The sequence below is a fragment of the Lithobates pipiens genome, unplaced genomic scaffold (genome assembly GCF_037356315.1).
Source record: "Lithobates pipiens isolate NorthernLeopardFrog02 unplaced genomic scaffold, aLitPip1_a1.2 Scaffold_27, whole genome shotgun sequence".
Lineage (NCBI taxonomy): Eukaryota > Metazoa > Chordata > Amphibia > Anura > Ranidae > Lithobates > Lithobates pipiens.
The window spans coordinates 16984324-17009283 of NW_027507788.1; the positions used below are offsets into that span (position 1 = coordinate 16984324).

General features: G+C 43.6%; 1 protein-coding gene across 1 annotated transcript; it reads right to left on the reverse strand.

Annotated features, from left to right (window-relative positions):
* Positions 1 to 278: 278 nt before the first annotated feature.
* On the reverse strand, positions 279 to 23023 carry LOC143933589 (phospholipase A2 inhibitor and Ly6/PLAUR domain-containing protein-like). The gene is made up of 5 exons (XM_077456537.1): positions 22889 to 23023; positions 16327 to 16443; positions 8766 to 8915; positions 5661 to 5801; positions 279 to 534 (listed from the first exon to the last, which is right to left on the reverse strand). The coding sequence occupies exons 1-5, from the start codon at positions 22938 to 22940 to the stop codon at positions 341 to 343; spliced, it is 654 nt and encodes a 217-aa protein (XP_077312663.1). The 5' UTR covers positions 22941 to 23023; the 3' UTR covers positions 279 to 340.
* Between the last annotated feature and the right edge of the window lie 1937 nt (positions 23024 to 24960).

The following is a 24960-nucleotide window of genomic DNA, read 5'->3' on the forward strand; positions in this document are numbered from 1 at the left end:
ATCAAAAAAAAAAAAAAAAAGATGGATTGTGTTCATAATAAAAAAGTAATAAAAAAACTGGAAGATTAAAAATATAATAAAAAATTATATATATATATATATATAAACATTTTTTTTTTATTATTATATTTATATATATATATATATATATATATATATATATATATAAGCTTTTCAAGCTCTTTGTTGAGAAAAGGGGGGCACTATTTTATAAAGCATGGAACGTATATATATATATGTATTCGTATTAAATGGAAAATAATAAAGAGAGATTGAAAAACGGTCAACTTTTCTTTTTCATTGTTGCATGTAGTCTAACTCTAGGCGTTTTGTAGATATTTCAGATCCATAACTTTAAAAAGAAAATACAAATCATAGCTGGGAGGTAGAAGCTTTTTTGGAGACCGGCACTTCCATTAGGGCAGATAAATTGAATGTCCGTTGACACTCCTTGGGCCCTAGTGGAGAGGCTGCCGATATTGCAGCTGCTTTTTGTGGCACAACCACGTATTGCTGTTGATTGTTTTGTTGGTCCTGTAAAAAAAATAAAAAATAAAAAAACTTATTGGAAAATGTACATTTTCAAACAAATATAAAAAAAAATGAACTATAATGGCAATTTCATCTCAATAACACCGATACATACAGTGCCTTGCAAAAGTATTCACCCCCCTTGGCTTTTTACCTATTTTGTTACATTACAACCTTTGGTTCAATGTTTTTCTTTTTTTAATCTGAATTATAAGTGATGGATCAGAACACAATAGTCTAAGTTGGTGAAGTAAAATTAGAAAAAATATATACATAAAACTATTTTTCACAAATAAAAAACTGATAATTAGCATGTGCGTATGTATTCACCCCCTTTTGTTATGAAGCCCGTAAAAAGCTCTGGTGCCACCAATTACCTTCAGAAGTCATCTAATTAGTGAAATGACGTCCATCTGTGTGCAATCTAAAGCCTTGTACACACGGTCGGAGAATCCATCGGAATGTGTCCTATCGGACCGCGTTGTCGGATAATCCGAATGTGTGTGGTCTCCATCGGACTGATTCCGTCGGGAATATCTGTCCGACCCAATTTTCCAACTTGTTGGAAATATTTCCCGACCAACTGGTTCGATCGGACATACTCCGATCATGTGTAGAGAATTTTGATCTGACCAAGTGCCACGCATGCTCAGATCAAATTCCTACATCAAAGCTATTGGCTACTAGCCTGAATGTAGTCCCATCGTAACGAAATTACATCATCACGTTCTGAAAAATCGGATTTTTCGACAACTTAGTCCGACCGTGTGTATGCAATAGTTTCAGACAAAATCCGACGGACAAAATCCGACGGATTTGGTTGTCGAAATCTCTGACCGTGTGTACATGGGCTAAGTGTCACATGATCTGTCATTACATATACACATCTTTTTGAAAGGCCCCAGAGGCTGCAACACCTAAGCAAGAGGCACCACTAACCAAACACTGCCATGAAGACCAAGGAACTCTCCAAACAAGTAAGGGACAATGTTGTTGAGAAGTACAAGTCAAGGTTAGGTTTTAAAAAAAAAATATCCAAATCTTTGATGATCCCTAGGAGCTCCATCAGATCTATCATAACCAAATGGAAAGAACATGGCACACCAGCAAACCTGCCAAGAGACGGCCGCACACAGAAACTCACGGAGCGGGCAAGGAGGACATTAATCAGAGAGGAGCACAGAGACCTAAGGTAACCCTGGAGGAGCTGCAGAGTTCCCCAGCAGAGACTGGAGTATCTGTACATAGGACGACAATAAGCCGTACGCTCCATAGAGTTGGGCTTTATGGCAGAGTGGCCAGAAGAAAGACATTACTTTCAGCAAAAAACTAAATGGCACGTTTTGAGTTTTTGAAAAGGCACGTGGGAGACTCCCAAAGTGTATAGAGGAAGGTGCTCTGGTCTGATGTATGGAGGAAGGTGCTCTGGTCTGATGAGATTAAAATGTAACTTTTTGGCCATCAAAGAAAACGCTATGTCTGGAGCAAACCCAACACATCACATCACCCAAAGAACACCATCCCCACTGTGAAACATGGTGGTGGCAGCATCATGCTGTGGGGATGTTTTTCAGCAGTCGGGACTGGGAAACTGGTCACAGTTGAGGGAAAGATGGATGATGCTAAATACAGGGATATTCTTGAGTAAAACCTGTACCACTCTGGTAATGTGTTGGAATGGCCTAGTCAAAGCCCAGACCTCAATCCAATAGAAACTCTGTGGTCAGACTTAAAGAGGAAGTAAACCCTGATGAGTTTACTTCCTCTTTTATTCCCTGCAAAGGCAAAGCATAATGGACTACTATGCATCGCATAGTAGTCCATTATGTGTCACTTACCTGACACAGGAGCCAGCGAAGTCGCCGCTGTCCCTTGTAGTCCGCCGCATCCATCTTCTTGGTGGGGTCTCGCAGCTTCGCCGCTGTCATTCGGCGAAGCCGCGATGACGCATGCGCACGGGAGCCGACACGCGCGGCAGCTCCTTCGTTGAGAATGCCGCGCTCAGTGCGCATGCGCCGTAGACATCGGTGCCTATTTTCGGGCAAATATCTCCTAAACCATATAGGTTTAGGAGATATTTCTTGGATCTACAGGTAAGCCTTAATCTAGGCTTACCTGTAGGTCAAAGTGGTTTGTAAGGGTTTACAACCACTTTAAAGATTGCTGTTCACAAGCGCAAACCATCCAACTTGAAGGAGCTGGAGCAGTTTTTTTCGAGGAGGAACGGGAAAAAATGCCAAGATGTGACAAGACTCATAGAGACTTATCCAAAGCGACCTGCAGATGTGATAGCCGTAAAAGGTGGCTCTACAAAGAATTGACTTTAGGGGGGTGAATAGTTATGCACATTGACTTTTTCTGTTATATTGTCTTATTTGTGGTTTGCTTCACAATAGAAAAAGAAAATAAAAAAAACATCTTCAAAGTTATGGGGATGTTCTGTAAATGAAATGATGTAAATCCTCAAACAATCCATGGTAATTCCAGGTTGTGAGACAACAAAACACGAAAAATGCCAAGGGGGTGAATACTTTTGCAAGGCACTGTATTAATAAGGTCTTAAAAAGTAGGCTCCAAATGTGTCGATTCACTGTTTATTAAATCTTATCAACTTGTTTTTCAATGAACATTTTTTTTAAATGTTGTGAAGTTAAATTGCTCTGCGTATATATACAGTACATCATTTTCACTGTTCGAATGTTTCAAGTATTCGCTCAGCTGTCACAAATGATCATGTATTTTGCCTAATGTTTCTTTGTTTTCTTTCTGTTAGCTGGCTCCTGCTATCCTCACTCTTTCTCCCATGCCTCCAGGAAGGGGATCCTCCGTGTGTTATGGTGGATCTTTCCAGCACCCTAGCCCCAGGCCTGAGATTATACCCAGCCCCCAGACTAGGGGGCTCCCTCAAGGGCTACCAACAGCCTCCTCAATACTCCTTCTCCACCTTCCACCTGACTGCCCCTGCTGGCATGACTCAGGAGTATTTAAGAGGTGCCTGAACCCTACCAGCTCATTTGGCTGGGACCCTCATCAATACTCCAAGCAGCCCTTCCTAACCCCCCCCCCCCCGCCCCATTCTTCTGGAAGCTTCTCCAAGGTTTCAGCAAGTAGGGGGAGGTACTAGAGGGGCTGCTTGCTTAGTTATCCAGAGTCACTCAACCCCGACCCAGATTCAACTCAGCCTGGCTCTCAGCCAAGACAAATACACCACAGCTTACAACTGTGTACACTAGTACACTAAGCTAGAGGGTGTTCCCCACAAGCTCTGGGAAGTGGTTGCGGAGAGGTAAAAATATGGCTCAACTTCATCCCCGCCCCCATCCCAACCAAAAGTGTAAACAAGACTTAACATGGTCCTGGACAGCCTTGACCCTTCTCAGTAAAGCTCAAATTCGAAAATCTGCCTGTAGAACTACTTTAAAGTGGCTGTAAACCCTTACAAACCACTTTGACCTACACGCAAGCCTAGATTAAGGCTTACCTGTAGGTCCAAGAAATATGTCCTAAACCTACACGGTTTAGGAGATATTTACTAAAAGACAGGCACTGCTGTCTACGGCGCATGTGCCATAGACAGCGGCGTGCAGGCGCACTATCGCCGTTAGCAGCATGCCGCTGCTAACGGTGATATGCCGTTAGTGTCGGCTCCCATGTGCATGCGCGGGAGTGATGTCATCGCTGCTCTGGCGCTGTGAGTGGCCGGAGAAGCGACACCCAGAAGAAGATGGACGTTCCATACTACAGGGGACAGCGGTGACTTCGCTGGCTCCTGTGTCAGGTAAGTGACACATAATGGAATACTATGCAATGCATAGTAGCCCATTATGCTTTACCTTTGCAGGGAGACAAAGAAGAAGTAAACCCATCAGGGGTATAGGATGAACTCCAATGCACCATGCTATGTGTAATGTGTAGCATAACGCATAATATTACACATATTTCAGCACATTTTACTGCAATGCAATAGTGTATATGGGCACTAGGGATGTAGGAATAAAGTCTATGGGACACGAACATGAAAGATCAAAAGTGACCATTTTAAAGGCTTATATGCAAGTTATTGTCATAAAAAGTGTTTGGGGACTTGGGTCCTGCTCCAGGGGACATGGATCAATGCAAAAAAAAGGTTTTAAAAACGGCCGTTTTTTCGGGAGCAGTGATTTAAATAATGCTTAAAGTGAAACAATAAAAGTGAAATATTCCTATGTTTATAACAGTCCAAGAGAAAAATGACATTTCTAAAGGAAAAAAAAATCATTTAAAAGTACTTGCGACTATAAGGAATTGTCGGTCCCGGCAATACACATAAAAGTTCATTGAGAAAAACGGCATGGGATTCCCTCACAGTCCATTACCAGGCCCTTTGGGTCTGGTATGAATATTAAAGGGAACCCCGAACCAAAATTTAAAAAAGAAAAATGCGCGGGGGTCCCCCCAAATTCCATACCAGGCCCTTCAGGTCTAGTATGTATATTAAGGGGAACCCTGCCCCAAAACGTAAAAAAAAATGGCGTGGGGGTCCCCTTCAAAATCCATACCAGACCCTTCAGGTCTGATATGGATTTTAAGGGGAACCTCGCGACAAAATAAAAAAAAAAAATGGCATGGGGGTTCCCCCAAAAATCCATACCAGCCCCTTGACCAAACACTTTTTTTTATTTAGAAATGTCATTTTGCTGTCAGACTGTCCTAAACACGGGAAACATACGCCACTTTACAGGCATACTATAGACACCCCCCAGGTACGAAAATTTAAAGCAATATTACACTTTTATTGTTTCACTTTGAGCATTATTAAAATCACTGCTCTTGAAAAAATTTCAGTTTTTAAAACTTTTTTTGCATTGATCCATGTCCCCTGGGGCAGGACCCGGGTCCCCAAACACTTTTTATGACAATACCATGCATATAAGCCTTTAAAATTAGCACTTTTGATTTCTCCCATAGACTTTTTTAAAGGAGCGTTCCACGGCTTTCGAATTTGCCGCAAACACCCACATTTTTCGCTATTAGGCAAACAGCCAATGTTCCAGTCAAACTCATGTTTGACCCGAACATAAAGCTCATCCCTAATGGGCACACATAGATATTTTTCTTTAAATAACACTGGCTCTGTCTGTAATACTGACCTGATATTTTTGTGGCCAGGAGAAGACACGTGTTCTCATCCCCATAACACTGCAAGGTATCTGAAGTCTTACACTCGGTGGAGTCAGAAGATGCGCAGACTGGGCACGTCTCTCCATTGGATCCTGAGAGGCTCCCTGGCACTAAGGTAAAAAGCATAACATGGATATAATGGCATGAGCACCTATATTTTAGTAAAAAATTGCCTGTCTTGTACCTGGATTGTCATTGAACCACTCTGTCTGTTTGCCAACCGCAAGTACTTGTTTGCTGTGCTCAGTTCACGCCTGCCCCTTTGTGGTGGCCAGGGACTATAGCATTGTGTATAAGTTTCTGGGGGCAACCGAGTACCGTAGGCCTGCTTGCCTTATGGGAAAGGGGGCTGCTATAGGTGAAGAACACAGAAGCTAGCTATAGTGTCTGACCACCTGTGTTAGGGGTAACACTGTCCCTCTCTTCATGCATACATTGTTTTTCTCTTATTTTAGAAAAACAAAAGGCTGCTGCCATGAGTTCCAAGAGCCTTCAGTCACACCCTGTGTAGGAAAAGAGCTCATGGGAGATATAGTTCTGAAGGTCAGTAGGGACTGACCTCCCAGCAGCTACCAATGCATGAATTTTACTGGTGAAGTCTGGCGATGATGTAACAGGCTGTCATGATCAGGGGTCAGCCTCGAAGATCAGTTGCTAGAGCAGTAGCGGGACTTCCACTAGCCAATGGGATAGGTACACAAGCGGGCTCATCTGAGGTGCAAAGTCTAAGTACTAACTAGATATTTGCCAGCACACCAAGGATCTTCAGTTATGTCCAAATGTTTTTAATTAAAGAAAGATAATTTCACAAAACAGTGTAGTGCAATGTTTTGGAACCGCGCATGACCCCTTCTTCAGGCATATGATGCATGTGATCATCACATGCCTGACAAAGGGGTCCTGCGTGGCTCCGAAACATTGCTCTACACTGTATTGTGATGTGATCTTTCTTTATTAAAAAAAAAATGGACGTAATTGAAGATCCTTGGTGTGCTGGTGAATATCTACATTATCCTGCATGTTCCAGTATCCAGCTGGTGGCCGCTACACCCGGTACCTTAAGAGCTCATTCCAGTAACAATGGAATGGGAATATGGTCTAAGTACTAACTAGGGTTGCCAGATCATCCCTCTAAATCAAACCCATATTAATTACACAGGTTCTGAGGCTAATTTATTGAAGATAAGTCACTAAGTGAGTTTAATTACCACCTTAATCAGCCAAACAACCTGTATTATTAATATGTGTTTGGTTGTAAAGGGGGGAGATGGCAACCGGTGTTCATCAGAGCTCCTGATAGTGGAGATGGATTTAGCTGCATGTTAGTACCATGTCTCTGTCCTCGTGATCGTCCCCCCCCCCCCCCCCCCCAGGATGTGAGCAAGCTGGGGTCCAGAAGCAGATATAGCAGGTACAGAAGTGTATTCTGTAAACAAGCTAAAGGTCAGTAACGCATAGTTGCAGGTTGGGATCAGGCTGAAACGTAGTCGAGGAACAAGCGAAGGGTTGGTAATGAGTGGTATCAAAGATAGGGACAGCAGCAGGGAAGACAGAGAGAGATATTGGCTAGAGAGTGCACAATAATCTGGCAAACAGGAAGCGCAGAGACATGACTTAAATCAGGAAGTTCATGGGAGGAGCAAAGAGTTCAAGGTTCGGCAGAAGTCAAAGTACAAAGCAGGGTTGTCCAATGGATCAGACAGGGTGCTGTCCAGCATCTCAGGTAGCTCAGCAAGAAGAGTCATTGTTAGACACAGCCGAGGTTCTAGGTTTGAGTCCGGGCCCTGACATAGGGAGTAGTAAATATGTTCCTCACTGCAGGGACAGAGTAAATTATTTATGCGTAGTAATGGATAATAACATGCATTACTTCCTTTGTATGTCTGTCACTTCAGAGGGATTTAAAGTGGAACTCTAACCTACTGACAGCCACATTTTAAATTGAATCTATCTAGCCCTGTAAAGAAGAGATCGCTATGTCAGTGGTGGCTTCTGTGTAAAGGAGGGACAGCTGACAGCGGAAGCCCCAAAGTAAGCCTATGGGTGATGTCACTTCCTGGGCATTTTCTAGCTGTTGACGGCTTTTTCTCTCTACACAGCAGCCACCACTGGAGACCAGAGTGGCTTCAGGAAGGGTTAGTACAGTATAGTGATATTTTATTTACAGGGATAGATAGATTAGGCTTAGAATGGGGGTAGGAGCAGGTTTTCACTAAACTTCCACTTTAAGACCTAACTTTTAAATGCAAGGTGCCGGATACAGATTTTCAAGGGGCCAATCAACTAGCTCCAGTTTAGCAAAATGTAGCAAACCTCAGATTGGAGAATCTACCTATATACAGGCCAATAACAGTGCCAAACCAATGTCCAAAGTTTTCTTAATAAAACTGTCTCACAGCAGAAAAAAACCTATGGCTTTTGGGAGTCAAGCATGCCTCCCTTCATCAGGACTACAAAATTCAAATACTAACCATAACGTCCAAATCCATCTACAACACTGCCCCCAGCTTCATCACCAACCTCATCTGTAAATATTGCCCAATTTGTTCTCTCCACTCCTCCAAGGACATCTTGGTCTCTATCTCCTTTGTTACCTCTTCCCATGCTAACCTCCAGGACTTTTCCAGAACCTCTCCCATCCTTTGTAACTCAGTACTCCAGTATTTCCTGTCAGTCCCTACCCTGTCCACCTTTAGGCAATCCTTGAAAACTCAATTATTCAGGGAAGCCTACCCCACCTCCACTTGTACTTGAGTCACCTCCACCAGATAATCCCCTGCAGCTATTACCTTTTGTACCACCTGGTGGCACTCTATGGGCACTGTTTGGTGGAACGGCATTGTTGAAGCTTTCCTGTATTACATAGCATTAGCAGATTTTTATCAATAAAACTTTGGACTATTTGATGTGTGTTTGGGGCTCACATTGGACCGTATATACAAGGACTGTGCTGTGTGGAAGAGCTGTGCAAATCTTAGGACTGGATGGACAAGAATACAAATCCTTTGGCAAGTAAAACAACCACAGGTGTGCATTTATCTGTTTATATAAAGGTATAAATCAGAGTCACTTACGGGAAGGAAGAGTCGGGGTGCATCGATCAGTTCTACAACATGATATACCCATCTTCAATCTTCCAATGTTGGAAAAGCTCATACTTCCTTTAATGTCACACTTATTCTGTGATATACATGACATTGTGTATGTTGTTGAAATAAGGAGACCTACAAGTAAACAAACAAATACATTCTGTGCAATGAAAATAAACAAAGGTTTAATATTAAACAGAAATGGCAACCACCACAATATATACCAAGGTTTTAGAGTAATGCCGCGTTCACACGATCGGAAATTCCACCAGCAAAAGACCGATGAGAGCTTTTGGTCGGAAAATGTGACCGTGTGTATGCTCCATCTGACTTTTGCTGGCGGAATTTCGGCCAGCAAAAGATTGAGAGCATGTTTTCAATTTTTCAGACGGAAAAAGCTTCTATCAGAAATTCCGATCGTCTGTGGCAATTTCCGACGTGAAAAATTCAGACGCATGCTCGGAAATAATTTGACGCATTCTCGGAAGCATTGAACTTAATTTTCGCGGCTCGTCGTAGTGTTGTATGTAGAGATGAGAAAATCCACTGTTCGCACATTCGGCAAATACCGAACGTTATGGGCCCTTCGCGCCAAATTCATGTAGCGCTCATGGCCCACAATGCACTGCGCCATCGCAGTGCATTGCTGGCTCATGATTGGCCAAGCATGCACTGTGACCCCGCATGCTTGGCCAATCACAGCGCCGGCAGCGAGGAGAGCCATGATTGGCCACAGGCAGGATGCCTGTGGCCAATCATAGATCAAGATATGTAGTACACACCCCACACTATATAAGGCCACCAGCAAGGCGGCCTTGTGTAGTGTGTTGGCGTCTGTAGGAGTTAGTGGGTGTTCTCTGTGTACCTTCAACACAGTATAAACTGTTCGTTATCGGCCGATTTTGCGTTCTTGCTCTTCTGTAATTGAGCTTTTAGCAATCTGCAGGAGTTTGTGGGTGTTGTCTGCGTGCCCTGACCGCCGTATACACCATTATCCACCTATATAGCTAGCTATATTGCTCTTCTGTAATAGAGCTTTCAGTCAGTTGTAGGAGCTTGTGCGTGTTGTCTGCGTGCCCTGACTGCACTATACACCATTATATCCACCTATATAGCTAGCTATATTGCTCTTCTGTAATAGAGCTTTCAGTCAGTTGTAGGAGATTGTGCGTGTTGTCTGCGTGCCCTGACCGCACTATACACCATTATATCTACCTATATAGCTAGCTATATTGCTCTTCTGTAATAGAGCTTTCAGTCAGTTGTAGGAGATTGTGCGTGTTGTCTGCGTGCCCTGACCGCACTATACACCATTATATCTACCTATATAGCTAGCTATATTGCTCTTCTGCCAGAGTTAGTTGGTGTTGTGTGCCTCCAGCACAGCACGGTATACACCAGTATCTACCCTTTAATTCCTGTTCTATAATAAAGGCATCTGCAGGAGTTAGTGGGTGTTGTGTGCCTCCAGCACAATATACACTACCCAATTGCTGGTTTTCCCATCTGCCTTCAGGCCATTACCATGTCTGGAAGGCCAACAAGGAGAGGCAGACAGGCACGAAGTGATAAAAGAGGGCAAGCAGGCTCTGTGTCTAGAGACAACAGTGCTGGTCGTGGACGCGGTGCATCGTCATCATCAGCATGTGGCCATGGGACACGCTTGTCCTTATTTTCGGCAGCTGGACCGACTGGACTGTTGAGCCACATCATGCCGAAGACTTGGTAGAGTGGATGACCAAGCCCTCTTCATCCTCCTCATCCTCTCTCACCCAGGCTCAGGGTACTAGCAAAGCAGCTGCCAACACATCGTCTTCCCTCGTCTCAATGTCATCATCAGTGACTCCTTCCCTAGACCCACCATGTCCTCCTGAGGAGTCTCCTGAACTCTTTGAGCAATCTGGCAGTCATGTTCCACAAGCTGCAGCGTACTGCCAGATTTTTTCCAGCGATGAAGAGGGAGGGGATGATGAGGGCACTGACTCCACGTGGGTGCCTGGTAGGAGAGAGGAGGAGGAGGAGGCACATGTCCAACGAGGCAGGATGCACACCGACTGAATCACACCGCAGAGCTCCGCCTGTGCAGGGTGCTGCCTCTGCGCGTTATTCTAAAAGTTCTTTGGTGTGGGCCTTTTTTGAGACGAGTGCATCAGATCGCACCGCTGCTATTTGCAACATATGTCTCAAGCATATCTCACGTGGCCAAAACATCAGCCGCTTGGGCACCACATGCTTGACCAGACATATGTTGACCTGCCATGCAGCTCGTTGGCAAGCGTACCTCAAAGACCCACACCAAAGAACAAAGCGGACCTCTCCTTGCTCCTCATCAGCTGGGATCTCCAACCCCACTAGACCTTCAGTCCTCTCTGAAACCTGCTCTGAGAGGAATGAAGGTGTAGAATTAGGTGTGTCACAGCCAAGTGTTTCCGGGTACTCTGCTAGCAGTACACCCACGTCTGATTATAGCAGGCAAATTTTCCTGCCCCAGCTGCTGGACTGTCGAAAGAAGTTCACTCCCAGCCATCCACATGCCCAGCGGTTGAATGCTAGCTTGGCTAAATTGCTAGCACTTCAACTGCTGCCTTTTCAGCTAGTAGACTTTGCCCCCTTTTGTGAGTTTGTACAATGTGCGGTTCCTCAGTGGCAGGTCCCCAAACGCCACTTTTTCTCACGGAAGGGGATTCCGGCTCTCTACCGGCATGTGGAAGGCAATGTCCTTGCCTCGCTGGACAGGGCGGTCAGGGGAAAGGTGCATATTACCGCTGACTCATGGTCCAGCAGGCATGGACAGGGACGTTACCTGTCTTTCACGGCCCATTGGGTCACTCTTCTGGCAGCTGGGAAGGATGCAGGACAAGGTGCAGTAGTGTTGGAGGTTGTTCCGCCACCATGCCTCCAAAATGCTACTACTGGTTGTGACACACCTCTCTCCTCCACCCCCTCCTCTTCTTCTTCCTCCATGGCCTCTTCCAGTGCTCTGTCCTCAGAACCAGCGGTGCTCCGTAGGCGTTCATGGGGCTACGCAAGTACGCAGGCAAAACAATGCCATGCCGTGCTTGCGCTGGTTTGTTTGGGGGACAGGAGCCACACTGGGGCAGATATTTTGTCAGCTCTGCAGGGGCAGGCCGAGAGGTGGTTGACGCCACACCAGCTTAAGCCAGGAATGGTGATTTGCAACAATGGCACCAACCTCCTCTCCGCCCTCCGACAGGGACAACTGACCCATGTGCCCTGTGTGGCTCACGTCCTTAACCTGGTGGTGCAGTGGTTCTTGGGCAGGAACCCGGGCTAACAGGATGTCCTGAAGCAGGCCAGGAAAGTCTGTGTGCATTTACGCTGATCATTTAATGCCTGTGCTCGGCTGGCTGAGCTCCAAAAGGAGTTGAACCTGCCCAAGAACTGCCTTATATGTGACATGCCCACCAGGTGGAACTCAACGTTGGCCATGCTGCAGCGGCTGCACACGCAGCAGAGGGCCATCAATGAGTACCTGTGTGACTACAGCACCAGGACAGGGTCAGGGGAGCTCGGTTTTTTCTCACCACGCCAGTGGGGCATGATCAGGGATGCATGCACTGTCCCGTCACCGTTTGAGGAGGCCACAAGGATGGTGAGCAGTGACAGTGCATGCATCAGTGACACTGTACCTCTTGTCCACCTCTTGGAGCATACGCTGCGTGGAATAATGGACAGGGCACTTGAGGCAGAACAGAGGCAGGAAGAGAGGACTTCCTTGCCTCTCAAGGCCCCCTTTATCCAGACAGTGTTCCTGCTGTCCCGCCCATCACACAGGAAGAGGACGAGGAGGAGGAGGATGATTGTGTCAGCATGGAGGTGGAGGCTGGCACTCAGCATCAGCAGCAGTCTTGTAGGGATGAATTACAGTCCCAAGAAACCTGTGGACTTGTACGTGGCTGGGAGGAGGTAGCTGCGGATCATGTTGTCCTTAGTGACCCAGAGGACTCCGGACCGAATGCCTCAGCTAACCTATGCTGCATGGCCTCCCTGATCCTGCAAAGCCTGCGGAAGGATCCTCGTATTCTTTGGATCAAGGAGAGGGACCATTTCTGGCTGGCCACTCTCCTTGATCCATGGTACAAGGGTAAGGTTGCCGACCTTATCTTGCCATCGCAGAGGATGAGATATCTCCGGGAGGCCTTGCAGAAAGGTCTGTGCAATGCGTTCCCAGAGACTGGGAGGTTACAAACTCCTGGTCCTGGACAATGTGTTGCTGAGGCATCGGTCAGAAGGAGCGGTGGAGAACGTGGCCATCTGACCGATGTGTTCAGACAATTTTTTAGTCCGCAGCCCCAAGGTATGATCGGTTCCAGCAACCATCACCAGCGTCTGATTTACATGGTGCAGGAATACCTAGGGGCAAGGTCAGACTTGGACACCTTTCCCATCGAAAATCCTCTGGCTTACTGGGTCTTGAGGTGGATCACTGGCCAGAGCTTGCACAGTATGCAATTGAGCTACTGGCCTGTCCTGCATCCAGCATTCTTTCGGAATGCACCTTCAGTGCTGCTGGTGGCTTTGTTACCGATCACAGGGTGCGCCTGTCCCCCGACTCAGTTGATCAACTGACCTTCATAAAGATGAATCAGTCTTGGATCACCCACAGCTACCAAGTACCTGAAGCTGATGTAACCGAATATTTTTTTTTGGAAATATCACATCCCTTCAAGACTGCCTATGCTGATGCTGAGTGACTGTTCTGTTATGTTGATTGTCTATCCTCTTTGTCATGGTTATGCAGTGATCTTCCTGTGTTTGCTTACCTTCCCTCATGTCTTCAGACTAAGAAGCCAGCTACTTCCACCTGGTGGTTTTTATAACCTCTCCTCTAAGCATGGCTCCACCCCAGGCCCTATCAGGGAGCCCTATATAAACCTGTGCACTGCAGGGCTCAGTGCTGATCAACCATTGTGTAGTCTTTGTTTGTTAGCTTCCGCTTGCCTGCCGTGTGCTCTGCTACTGATTTCTGTTACCGACTTTGGCATGTTTTGACTATCCCTGCTTGCCTGTGACCCTGACCTTTTGGCATGTACCCGACCATTCTGTTCTGCTTGTGACCCCGACCTTGTCTTCGTCCCTCATCCTTGTCCTCCTGTTGCCTACTGTGGGTGTGAGCTGGGGGACCCTGGGGGTCGCGACCTGGAGCCAGTTGCAGCCAAGTCCATCCTCACCTCTGGAGGCCCTGGTGAACACCTGCTGGCTCTTAGACTCCGCGCCCCAGGGAATCTCACGCTCTATCCCCAGTGGGATCTGTCCCCGTCTGCAGCAGTCAGCCGTAGGGTCCACAACCTTGCGGTGCACTCCGCATCCCTACGGTGTGCACCTGTCACCTCGCCTCAAGGTGACCTGACACTCTTCTTCCTCCGCTGATATGTTGGAAGAATCATTTTGGTTCTGGGTAATGCCACCAGCCCAATTTTTCAGCCCCTGTTTAACAGGGGCGTATAATTAAAATTTTTAATGCACTGCTTTGCAGCAGGGCTCATTCCTGCACTACAACTAGAGTATATGGGAGAGGTTGCAGTGTCGTGGCACCAGTGCCTAAGGCCAGATTTTTCAGCCCCTGTTTAACAGAGTCGTGTAATTACAATTTTTGATGCAATGCTTTGTAGCAGTGTCGTGACACCAGCACCAGTGCCTAAGGCCCAATTTTTCAGCCCATGGCATGTAATTACAATTCTTGATATAATATTTCACAGCAGGGCCCATTCCTGTGCCCACCAAGAGTAACTGTGAGGGCTTACAATGTTGTGGCAACACCAACACCTTGTCTCGCCATTTCTGCAGAGCATATAGGGCAGGCCCCTACTTTCAAACCTCCAACTTACAAACATCTCCTACTTGAAAACGGAAGGAGACAACAGCAAGTGAGATGAAAAAAGATGGACGGCAAAACAAATTATACAGGGGTGATAACCCTTCCCTGTTTTCCAAAAAGCTTAAAAATAGATTTTTTGACTTGAGCTATACTTTAAAAATGTACCAGTTCAAAATTACAAACCGATTCAACTTAACACAACAAACCTACAAACCTACACAGTCCCTGTCTTGTTTGCACCGCCTGTATACTGCTGTTCTGAGTATATAGGGCCTGGGAGCCCCACGTCTTTCCTTTTTTTAATATGGGTACGGGGTTCCCCTTAATATGCGTACAGGACCCAAAGGGGCTGGTAATGGGCAGGGGGGGCTACCCATGCCATTTTTCTCAATGATTTTCATCCATATTTCCTGAACCAGATATTACATTAAAACAGCAAGCAGTTTTAAATGACTTTTTTTCCTTTAAATGTCATTTTGTGCAGGGACTGTTCTAAACATGGGGAAACACGTGGCACTTCACAGGCATACTACAGACACCCCCCAGGCACGATATTTAAAGGAATATTTCACTTTTTTTTTTCACTTTAATCGTCATTAAAATCAGTGCTCCCGCCAAAACGGCCATTTTTAAAAACATTTTAGGCATTGACCAGTGTCCCCTGGGGCAGTAGCCAGGTCCCCAAACCCTTTTTAGGACAGTATCTTGCATATTAGCCGTTAAAATTAGCACTTTTTATTTCGAAAGTTCGAGTCCCATAGACTTCAATGGGGTTCTAAAGTTTGTACGAATTTGCGTTCCGTTCGAAAGTTCTGATGCAAACCGAACCGGGGGGGTGTTCGGCTCATCACTTGTTGTATGTCACCGCGTTCGGAATTTGGTGTGACCGCGTGAAGGCAACACAAGCTTGAGCGGAATTTGGTCGGAAAAACCATCCATGGCTTTTCCCGACGAGAATTCTTGAAGAGCTTTGCACAGAACAAACAAAACAAAAGCTTCCTAAAACACACTGCTGTGAAAAAAAAATAATTGCCCCCTTCCTGGATATTTTTTTTGGTATATTTGTCACATTCAACCATGCCTGCTATTTTGTCCTAAATGGGCATTTTAAATATTGCTTGACTCTATGCAATATATTATTGGATACGCGTCGACCTCTGGGATCTCACAGAAAGGTTAATTTTGTTGCATTGTACTAATATGGCCTATTTCACATTTAAGTACAATTGCCAATGTTTTTAAATAATTTTATTGATAATTTCATAATAAACATTTTGATCAAATATACTGTTGTGACCATCTCACTTTGGTACCAGTAAAGTCCGAAATACAAGGAGTTTTTTTTTTAAGGATGCTTATTTCATAATATCCTGCATTCACAAAGGTTCTTGTTCTATATTTTATACAACAAAAGGACAAATGTCAATTGATTATGATACACAAATATGATTACCAAACAAATTGTCCTCCAGATAGAGTTAAGAGCATGGCTGGTTATATTGGGCTATTGAGGTCTGTGCACTGCAGTACTATTTTGCTGTTTGGAAGATATTATTACACATGAGGGTTCTATTCACACATTATGCGGATGAAACGGACATCTCTGGAGCAATAAAGGTTCCAGAGGCCTCTGATGTGAACTGACACTTGTGGAACCCTGGCAAAAAATGGACATATATATATATATATTTTTATTGAATAAATTACCTATCAATAGGTTTTCTACGTATACAGCTCCACACACAGAGCCAGAAGGACAAGTCACACTGGGGCCGGTACACGAGTTCGATAAAGAAGAACACTCTGTACAAGAGAGCGAATATCCTAAAAAAGAGAGAGAAAACACAACACAGGATGAGCATCGATCGTTGTAGACACATTTTACCAAATTGAAAACCTCATTGATCATCCATTTTCCAATTGTTATTTTTCAGTGGGGGATTTAAAGTGTAGGTCAACCCAGACAATGACATGCTTTTCATTTAGTTAACGATTAAATAAAAATTTTTTTTTTTTTATACGCCTGATTAATAGTAAAAAAAAAAAAAATTAATTGATGAAAAAATGTTGATCCTGCCAGTGTCCATCTCTTGTTTTGGCTTCCTGTGAAAAAGTCAAAACACTAACCCGGGGATGCTGCGATAGCGTTGTCACCCCACCCTGCTCATTCCTGCATTTGGACTACAGGACACCATGTTGAGTCACAGCTTCTCTCTGTGAGTCTGGTCATGGTTGCCATCACAGGCAACCATGCCTCCAGAATTCATATAAAGCGAGAAAAAAGGATTGGCAGAGAATGGTGTCAGAAAATGAACAGTTGCTAAGTTGGATGAGCATATCGGATGATCAGTAGATGATCGGCAGCATTTATAAAAGACTGAAGAGCATGTGTGAAGGTTGGTGAATAAGGAACAATCGGATGAGTGAAAACAAGGGAGTGACTTAGCTTAGTGGTCTCATTGGTTAACCACATTCAGCCCTGGACCAATTTGCAGCCAAAGGACCAGGCCCCTTTTTGTGATTCAGCACTGCGTCGCTTTAACTGACAATTGCGCGGTCGGTTATTTAAAAAGGGTCCAAAACACACCCCTGGGATTCCAGACCAGTTAGCCTAACATCAATAGTATGCAAGATCTTGGAGGGGATGATAAGCAGGGCCAGATTAAGAACATTATGGGCCTGGTGTTGAGGATTTTGGTGGGGCTTTTTATAAACAATAAATAAATAAAAATGCAACTAATTTTTGTTATAACAAATTCAATTAAAGAGAGAGAGAGGGAGGATGAGAGAGAGAGAAAGACAGAGACAGAGAAAGGGGATGAAGGAGGTGTGAGGGGTAAGGGAGGATGAAAGAGAAAGGGGGGGGATGAGAGAGAGAGGATGCACATGAGGATGTGTGGGAATGACATCAACGCAGCCTGGCCAAGGCAAGTGACGGAAGGCACAGAACCCAGAAGGAAGACCGGGTGAAGATGGAAGTGCCCGGGCCCCGCCGGAATGATCACAGCACAGCACTGGAGGGCTCAGTCTGACAATTTAAGTGTACCCTAATGTGCTAATATGCTGGGCATACTCGTCAGGGCAGGACTTACCATTGGGCTTGACTGGGCTCAAGCCCATGGGCCCCGCCAAATAGGGGGCCCCACCAAGATACATAGCCAAGTGTACTCGGCTCGGCTCCACTCACAGTCATGCCCAGTCCCGCCCTATGATGGACATAACACAGGGACTGGGCGTGAACGTGAGCCAAGCCAAGTACACTCGGATACTCTCTGCTCCACTCGGGACTGCAACTGGACCCGAGAGCCGCCAAGAGGACCCGAAAGCCGCCGAGATGTATCTCAGCGGCGCCATTTTTAAACTTCAAGACTGCAATGACAAGGCTACAAATGACAAGGCTGCAAATGACAAGGGTACACTGACAAGGCTGCAATGACACTGGACAAGGCTGCAGATGGATGGACAAGGCTGCAGATGGACACTGATAAGGGTGCATTGATGGGCATTTAAATGTAATATTTTTTCCTTAAACTTCCCTCCTAAAAGTCTTTTTCCTTAAAATACCCTCCTAAACTTTGGGTGCATGTTATATGCCGATAAATACGATAATGTATAGAAGGTAGGGCCCGAAAGTGACTCAAGCCCAGGGGCCCCCACCACCCTAAGTCCTGCCCTGATACTCGTACATTATGGCATAACCTACCCCAGGGCTTCTAAAAAGTTGTAATTTTAGAAAAGTTTACTACCGCTTTACTATCACAGGAGCCTCTCATGGGGCCCCTACTTAATCTGTCGCCCTTGGGCAGTGCCTAAGTGCATAGTTGTCAACATTTTAAAAATAATTTCAGGGACACTTTTTTTCTACAAGTGCTATATTTAGAGTAGCTGACGTCCCCCGTGTTCCTCTATATATCACAATAGTCATTACAAAATGAAATAAGTACTAATAATGGGGAAGAACAAATATGAGGACTGTGAGATTTCCTTTAGTTGAACTGACAAAAGTGCCCATTCTAGAGCTGGTAACATTGAGGATATTCAGCATAATAATTTTAAAGAACAGTTTTTGTGGGTAAGAGGCATAGGAGAGGAGTATGGATGGTATAAAAGTGGGAAGTATGTGCAGGTGAGGGAGAGGAATGTGGAGGGTCTAACAGTGGGCACTATGTACAGGAGAGGAGTGTGGAGGGTATGGCAGAAGGCACTATGTACAGGAGAGGAGTGTGAGTTGTATGACAGTGGGCGGTATGCACAGCAGAGGAGTGTAGAGGGTATGACATTGGGCACTATGTATAGGAGAGGAGTGTGGAGGGTATGACAGTGAGTAGTATGTACAGGAGAGGAGTGTGGAGGGTATGACAATGGGCACTATGTATAGGAGAGAAGTGTTGGAGGTATGACAGTGGGCACTATGTATAGGAGAGGAGTGTGGAGGGTATGACAGTGAGTAGTATGTACAGGAGAGGAGTGTGGAGGGTACGACAGTGGGCCCTATGTACAGGAGAGAAGTGTATGAAAGCAGGCACTATGTACAGGAGAGGAGTGTGTAGGATATGACAGCGGGCGTTATGTATAGGAGAGAAGTGTTGGAGGTATGACAGTGGGCACTATGTATAGGAGAGGAGTGTGGAGGGTATGACAGTGGGCACTATGTATAGGAGAGAAGTGTGGAGAGTATGACAGTGGGCACTATGTATAGGAGAGGAGGATGAAGTAATCTGGGAAGGAAAAATGCAAAGGTTTGTGGAAGGATGTTTAGGGCTGTGTAGTGGTTAAGCGGGCCAGACATGGATTAAAATTACACTAATTGAGCAGAGACCAGCCATAGTCGATCTATGTATGGGCTAGCTGGTTTTACACAAGTCAACCTATTAACCGACTTAAGTACAACCAGCCTGTCAGATTTTCCCCAAAACAATCAGTGCTGCCAGCTATAGTTAGCAACACTAATCATTGTATTGACTGGCAGAACACAATAACACTGCGGGAGTGATTGCCCCATTCACAGGTTAGCAAGTGAGAGGGCGTGTGGGGACAGGCTGGGGAGAGATACTAGTCAGTCCCTGGGTAGGCACTGGTTAGTATCAGAGCCAGATACACACAGGTTACATACGCCACCATCGTTAGAGTGAGAGCAATAATTCTAGCACTAGACCTCCTCTGTAACTCTAAACATGTAACCTGTAAAAAAATGTAAAGCATCGCTTAGTACACAACAAAAAATTGTGATAACTTTAGTGTTTTTTTTATGAATGAAACAGTTTCTTTTCAAAAAAAAGTTTGAAAAATTGCTGCGCAAATATCATGTAACATAAAAAGTTGCAAAGACCACCATTTTATTCCACAGGGTCTCTGCTAAAACAATATATAATGCTTGAGGGTTCTGAGTCATTTTCTAGCATAAAAAAATGATGACTTTTACATGTAGGAGAGAAGTCTCAGAATGGGCCTGGGTGGCAAGGGGTTAATTATCATAAGTAATATACAAATAATAATTATCAGCACTGTGAGGTCATCCTCTCCGTCTGCTGCAGAGAGTTCCAGCTTGTATTTATACTGTCACTTTGTATGTAGCTTCTGACAGGCGGCACAAGCAGCCCCGTATCTCCGGAACCATAGATGATAGCAGCCCCATATTTTAACCAGTGTTGGAGTGGGTATTTAGCTACCTACCCCCCTGATCGCCGAGCTACAATCCTCGAAGTCGATCTTCTTCTTTTTTTTTTTCTTTTTTTTTTGTTTTTTTTTATGTTTTTGGGCAAATGGGCCTATCTTGAGAAAGGGGCCTGGAGCTGCAGCTCCAATAGCCCCTATGTTAATCCGGCCCTGATGATAAGGGTCTATATACAAGATTTTAGTAATGAGAACTGTATAATTAGCAGTAATCAGCTTGGAATACTGAAGAATCGTCCTTGCCAAACCAATCTATTAACTTTCTATGAGGAGGTGAGTTGCCAAATAAAGTAGATAGAGGGAAGGCCCGTAGACGTGGTGTATCTGGATTTTGCAAAAGCATTTGACACAGTTCTCCATAAATGTTTACTGTACAAAATAAGGCCCATTGGCATAGACCATAGGGTGAGTACATGGATTAAAAACTGGCTACAAGGGCGAGTTCAGAGGGTGGTGATAAATGGGGAGTACTCTGAATGGTCAGGAGTGGGTAGTGGGGTCCCCCAGGGTTCTGTGCTTGGACCAATCCTGTTTAATTTGTTCATAAATGACCTGGAGGATGGGGGTGGGGTAAACAGTTCAATCTCTGTATTTGCGGATGATACTAAGCTAAGCAAGGCAAAAACTTCTCTGCAGGATGTGGAAACCTTGCAAAAAGATCTGAACAAATGAATGGGGTGGGCAACTACATGGCAAATGAGGTTCAATGTAGAAAAATGTAAAATAATGCATTTGGGTGGCAAAAATAGGAATGCATTCTATACACTGAGAACCTCTGGGGGAATCTAGGATGGAAAAGGACCTGGGGGCCCTAGTAGATGATAGGCTCAGCAATGACATGCAATGCCAAGCTGCTGCTAACAAAGCAAACAGAATATTGGCATTAAAAAGGGGATCAACTCCAGAGATCAAATGATAATTCTCCTGCTCTACAAGATTCTGGTCCGGCCGCACCTGGAGTATGCCGTCCAGTTCTGGGCACCAGTCCTCAGGAAGGATGTACTGGAAATGGAACGAATACAAATAAGGGCAACAAAGCTAATAAAGGGTCTGGAGGATATTAGTTATGGGGAAAGGTTGTGAACACTGAACTTATTCTCTCTGGAGAAGAGACGCTTGAGAGAGGATATGATTTCATTTATAAATACTTTTTTGCAAAAGGGAGTTTAACAAGACACGTGACCACTCATTAAAATGAGAAGAAAAGAAGTTTAACCTTAAACTACGTAGAGGGTTCTTTACTGTAAGAGTGGTAAGGATGTGGAATTCCCATCCACAGGCGGTGGTCTCAGCGGGGGGCATCGATAGTTTAAAAAAACTATTAGATAAGCACCTGATTGACCACAACATACAGGGATATACAATGTAATACTGACATATAATCACACACATAGGTTGGACTTGATGGACTTTTGTCTTTTTTCAACCTCACCTAATATGTAACTATGTAACTACGTGCTAGAGGAAGAAGAGGAGCTGTATATAGAGACTGTATATACGATGAGTTGTCCCTGAAGTTTGTTTGAAGTCAAGTGGGCATAATCTCTTATTCTTATCCAAGTTATATGCCTCAAAAAAAAAAAAAAAAAAACAACAAATGAACAGACCGTTCTCCGAATATGGAGTGTCTGTGGAAATTCGATGTGCCTGGCTGTGCAGGGTGGGGGATCCCAGTAAGGGGGTGCACTTCAGATTATACATTTTTATTGTACAATTTTCCTTTAGATTTATCTAAACCATATAATAAAAACACTTTCAATTTATATGCAATCTGGCAGATCCCAGCATTACTGGAAGGTTGAAGGTAAATTTAAGGGAAATTGAACAAGAAAATTGTACAAGGCCTTATTGCCGTGGACATTTTGGATCTGATTTTGAATCTGATTATGCATAAAAAAATCTATATCACATAAAACAAGCTAGGTTTCATTTCTTTCCCGTCCTGAGTCAATTCTCTATAAATGCAAAGTCTGTAGCGTAAAAGAAACTTTAAAGAATTTTCATCTAATCTCAAATTTCTGCATTTGGAAATGGGCCATATTTATCAATTTGCAGCCAAAAAGCATGACCCTACTGTACTCTAAATCTCACTTCACATTATTTCAAATTATAATAAACTGGTCCTCAATTTATCATATGGAAAAAGCACATTTATAGATACTGGTATGGGTTAGTGTTGAGTAACAGTAGGGTGCTACAAGCTGGGCTGCATGGTCACCACATGTACTCTTAAGGGTTAACTAAAGGCAAAAGAGTAGGGTAAGGAAAGATTTTAACCCCATCAGTCTTTTTTTTTAGCCATCGGTGTCCCAGACCCATTCAGTAGATATACCTTCTCTTCCCACCCCATAGCAATATGCATACTTAGTTCCAAGGTCCTGAGTCTTGGAGTGCTTTGAAGGACCAATGTCCAGGTTCTTCTATAGAAATTCTGACCTTGTAAAATTGTCTTAATCGCTTTGGATGGCTTTATTTTATGTTAGTATTGATTCCTGCTATTTATTTTTAGAACTGCACATATTGTTTAACATAAAATAAATGGCACATTATTTTAAAGACATTTGTGAATTATTGATTACGATTAATAAGCTCTTACCAGATGCTACCAAAGCTGAGAGAACACCAAGAATTTGGAAAGGTGATGCCATTACGAGAGTCTGCTGTATCTCTAAGTTCCAAGGGAGAACTGAGTATGCTGGACGGCTGTTTTATTTAGCAAGACCTATGGGCGTTGGCATTGTGGGGGATTTGAAAACTTCTGTACCACGGAAACAGACTCATTTTTATTTCCTGTTCGATTTCCTGTCCGATGCAAAGTATGAAGGATAAACAAAACTTCAAAAAGTTTAATCTAATCTCCTATTTTTGAGATTAGAAATGAGCCCATAGGTATGCATTAGGATGTGCACCCCAAAGCTCAAACACACGTTTGTGGGTGTGTGTGTGTGTATATATATATGTATGGAACATAACAAATTAATAATAATAATAAAAAGTTTTAATTATTATTTATTATTATATATATTTTTTTAAGCTTTTTTTATTATTATTACTCCAAACAATTTTATTAAGGTTTGTGAACATACACATATACCATTGGTAATAACATAGAATCTGAATGTGAAAAAGAAAACCCAATACTATACTGAAAGGGCTACACAGTATAACAATTTCTGATATCGTATAAAGCACAGTAATAGAAACATTGAGACTCTTATATAGATGAAATGCTCGAGAACACCTAGAGCTGTACGCGTGTCTCATCTCCTAACCGGATGGGTGGAGGAGATCATGGTATTTAGCCTCCTTAAGTACTTAAAGATCGTCCTCAGAATTAAATTCTGTTGCCAAAAGGATGTCTAGTTCCCTCCCCGGGGAGCAATTAGGATCCAAAGGTTTCCAAGGCAAGGGATCAGTCGGGTAAAGGGGCAATAGTAGAAATATAAGGGGAAAGGGTAGAAGGAAGGTTAGCTTAAGGGAGAAAGAGGGTGTCTGTCCGTTAACTCCGTACCCTCTACCCAGCGTGGTGTGTGAGTGATTTATAATCAGGGGTAGAAAGGAAGTGAAACCAGCAAGCCCAAGTGGAAGTGAATTTTTCTGATTGGTCATGAGCTTGATGAATAAGGTCTTCCATTTCCGCCGTTTTTCGAACTCTCGCCAGCCATTCCACAATGGTGGGCGGATCGGAATTGCGCCATTTGGTCGGTACACATAATTTGGCTGCATTCACCATGTGCATTGATAAGGAACGAAAGTATTGTTTTTTAGGAATGGAGGGCAAACCCAGTAGAAATTGCGAAGGTCGGAAGGCCAAGTCTATTTATTATTATTAATTTGTTACGCTCCAATTTAATTTAGATGGGGCATTCGTTATTTTGGATAAGTCATAACTTCAGATAAATTCGTATTCGTTATGTTCACTAACAGCCAAATTTGAAAGGAAATTCCAATACAGGCATAATTACACAAGGGGTAATAATACTTTTTCAAGGCCCTGTATATCATGGACACTAATGGTGATTAGACATATGCAATTAGTTTTGTTCCATATTCGTTTATTGTCGAAATTTGACAAATTAGTTAATTCGGAAATCGAAAACCCATTTAACACATTTTTCCAAAAAACAAACAATTCGGAAATTCGAAAAATTCTAAATTTGAGAATTCGAAAATCCAAAAATAAGAATGAAAATCCGAAAATCCAAAAATAAGAATTAAAATCCGAAAATCCAAAAATAAGAATTAAAATCCAAAAATGAAAAAAACCCAACATTTTTAAATCTGAAATAATACCTAAATATCTAATAATAATAATAACTATAACTAACTATTAAATTATAGGTACAGGCATACCCTACTTTTAAGTACACAATGGGATTTATTTACTAAAGCTGGAAAGTGTAAAATCCGGCTCACTTCTGCATAGAAACCAATGAGCTTCCAGGTTTTATTACCAAAGCTTCAATGAACAAGCTGAGGTTAGAAGCTCATTTGTTTCTATGCAGATGTGACCCTGATTTTACACTTTCCAGCTTTAGTAAATAAATCCCATTGTGTACTTAAAAGTGGGGTATGCCTGTACCTATTATTTAATAGTTAGTTATAGTTATTATTATTTTTAGATATTTAGGTATTATTTCAGATTTGAAAATTTTGGCTTTTTTTCAT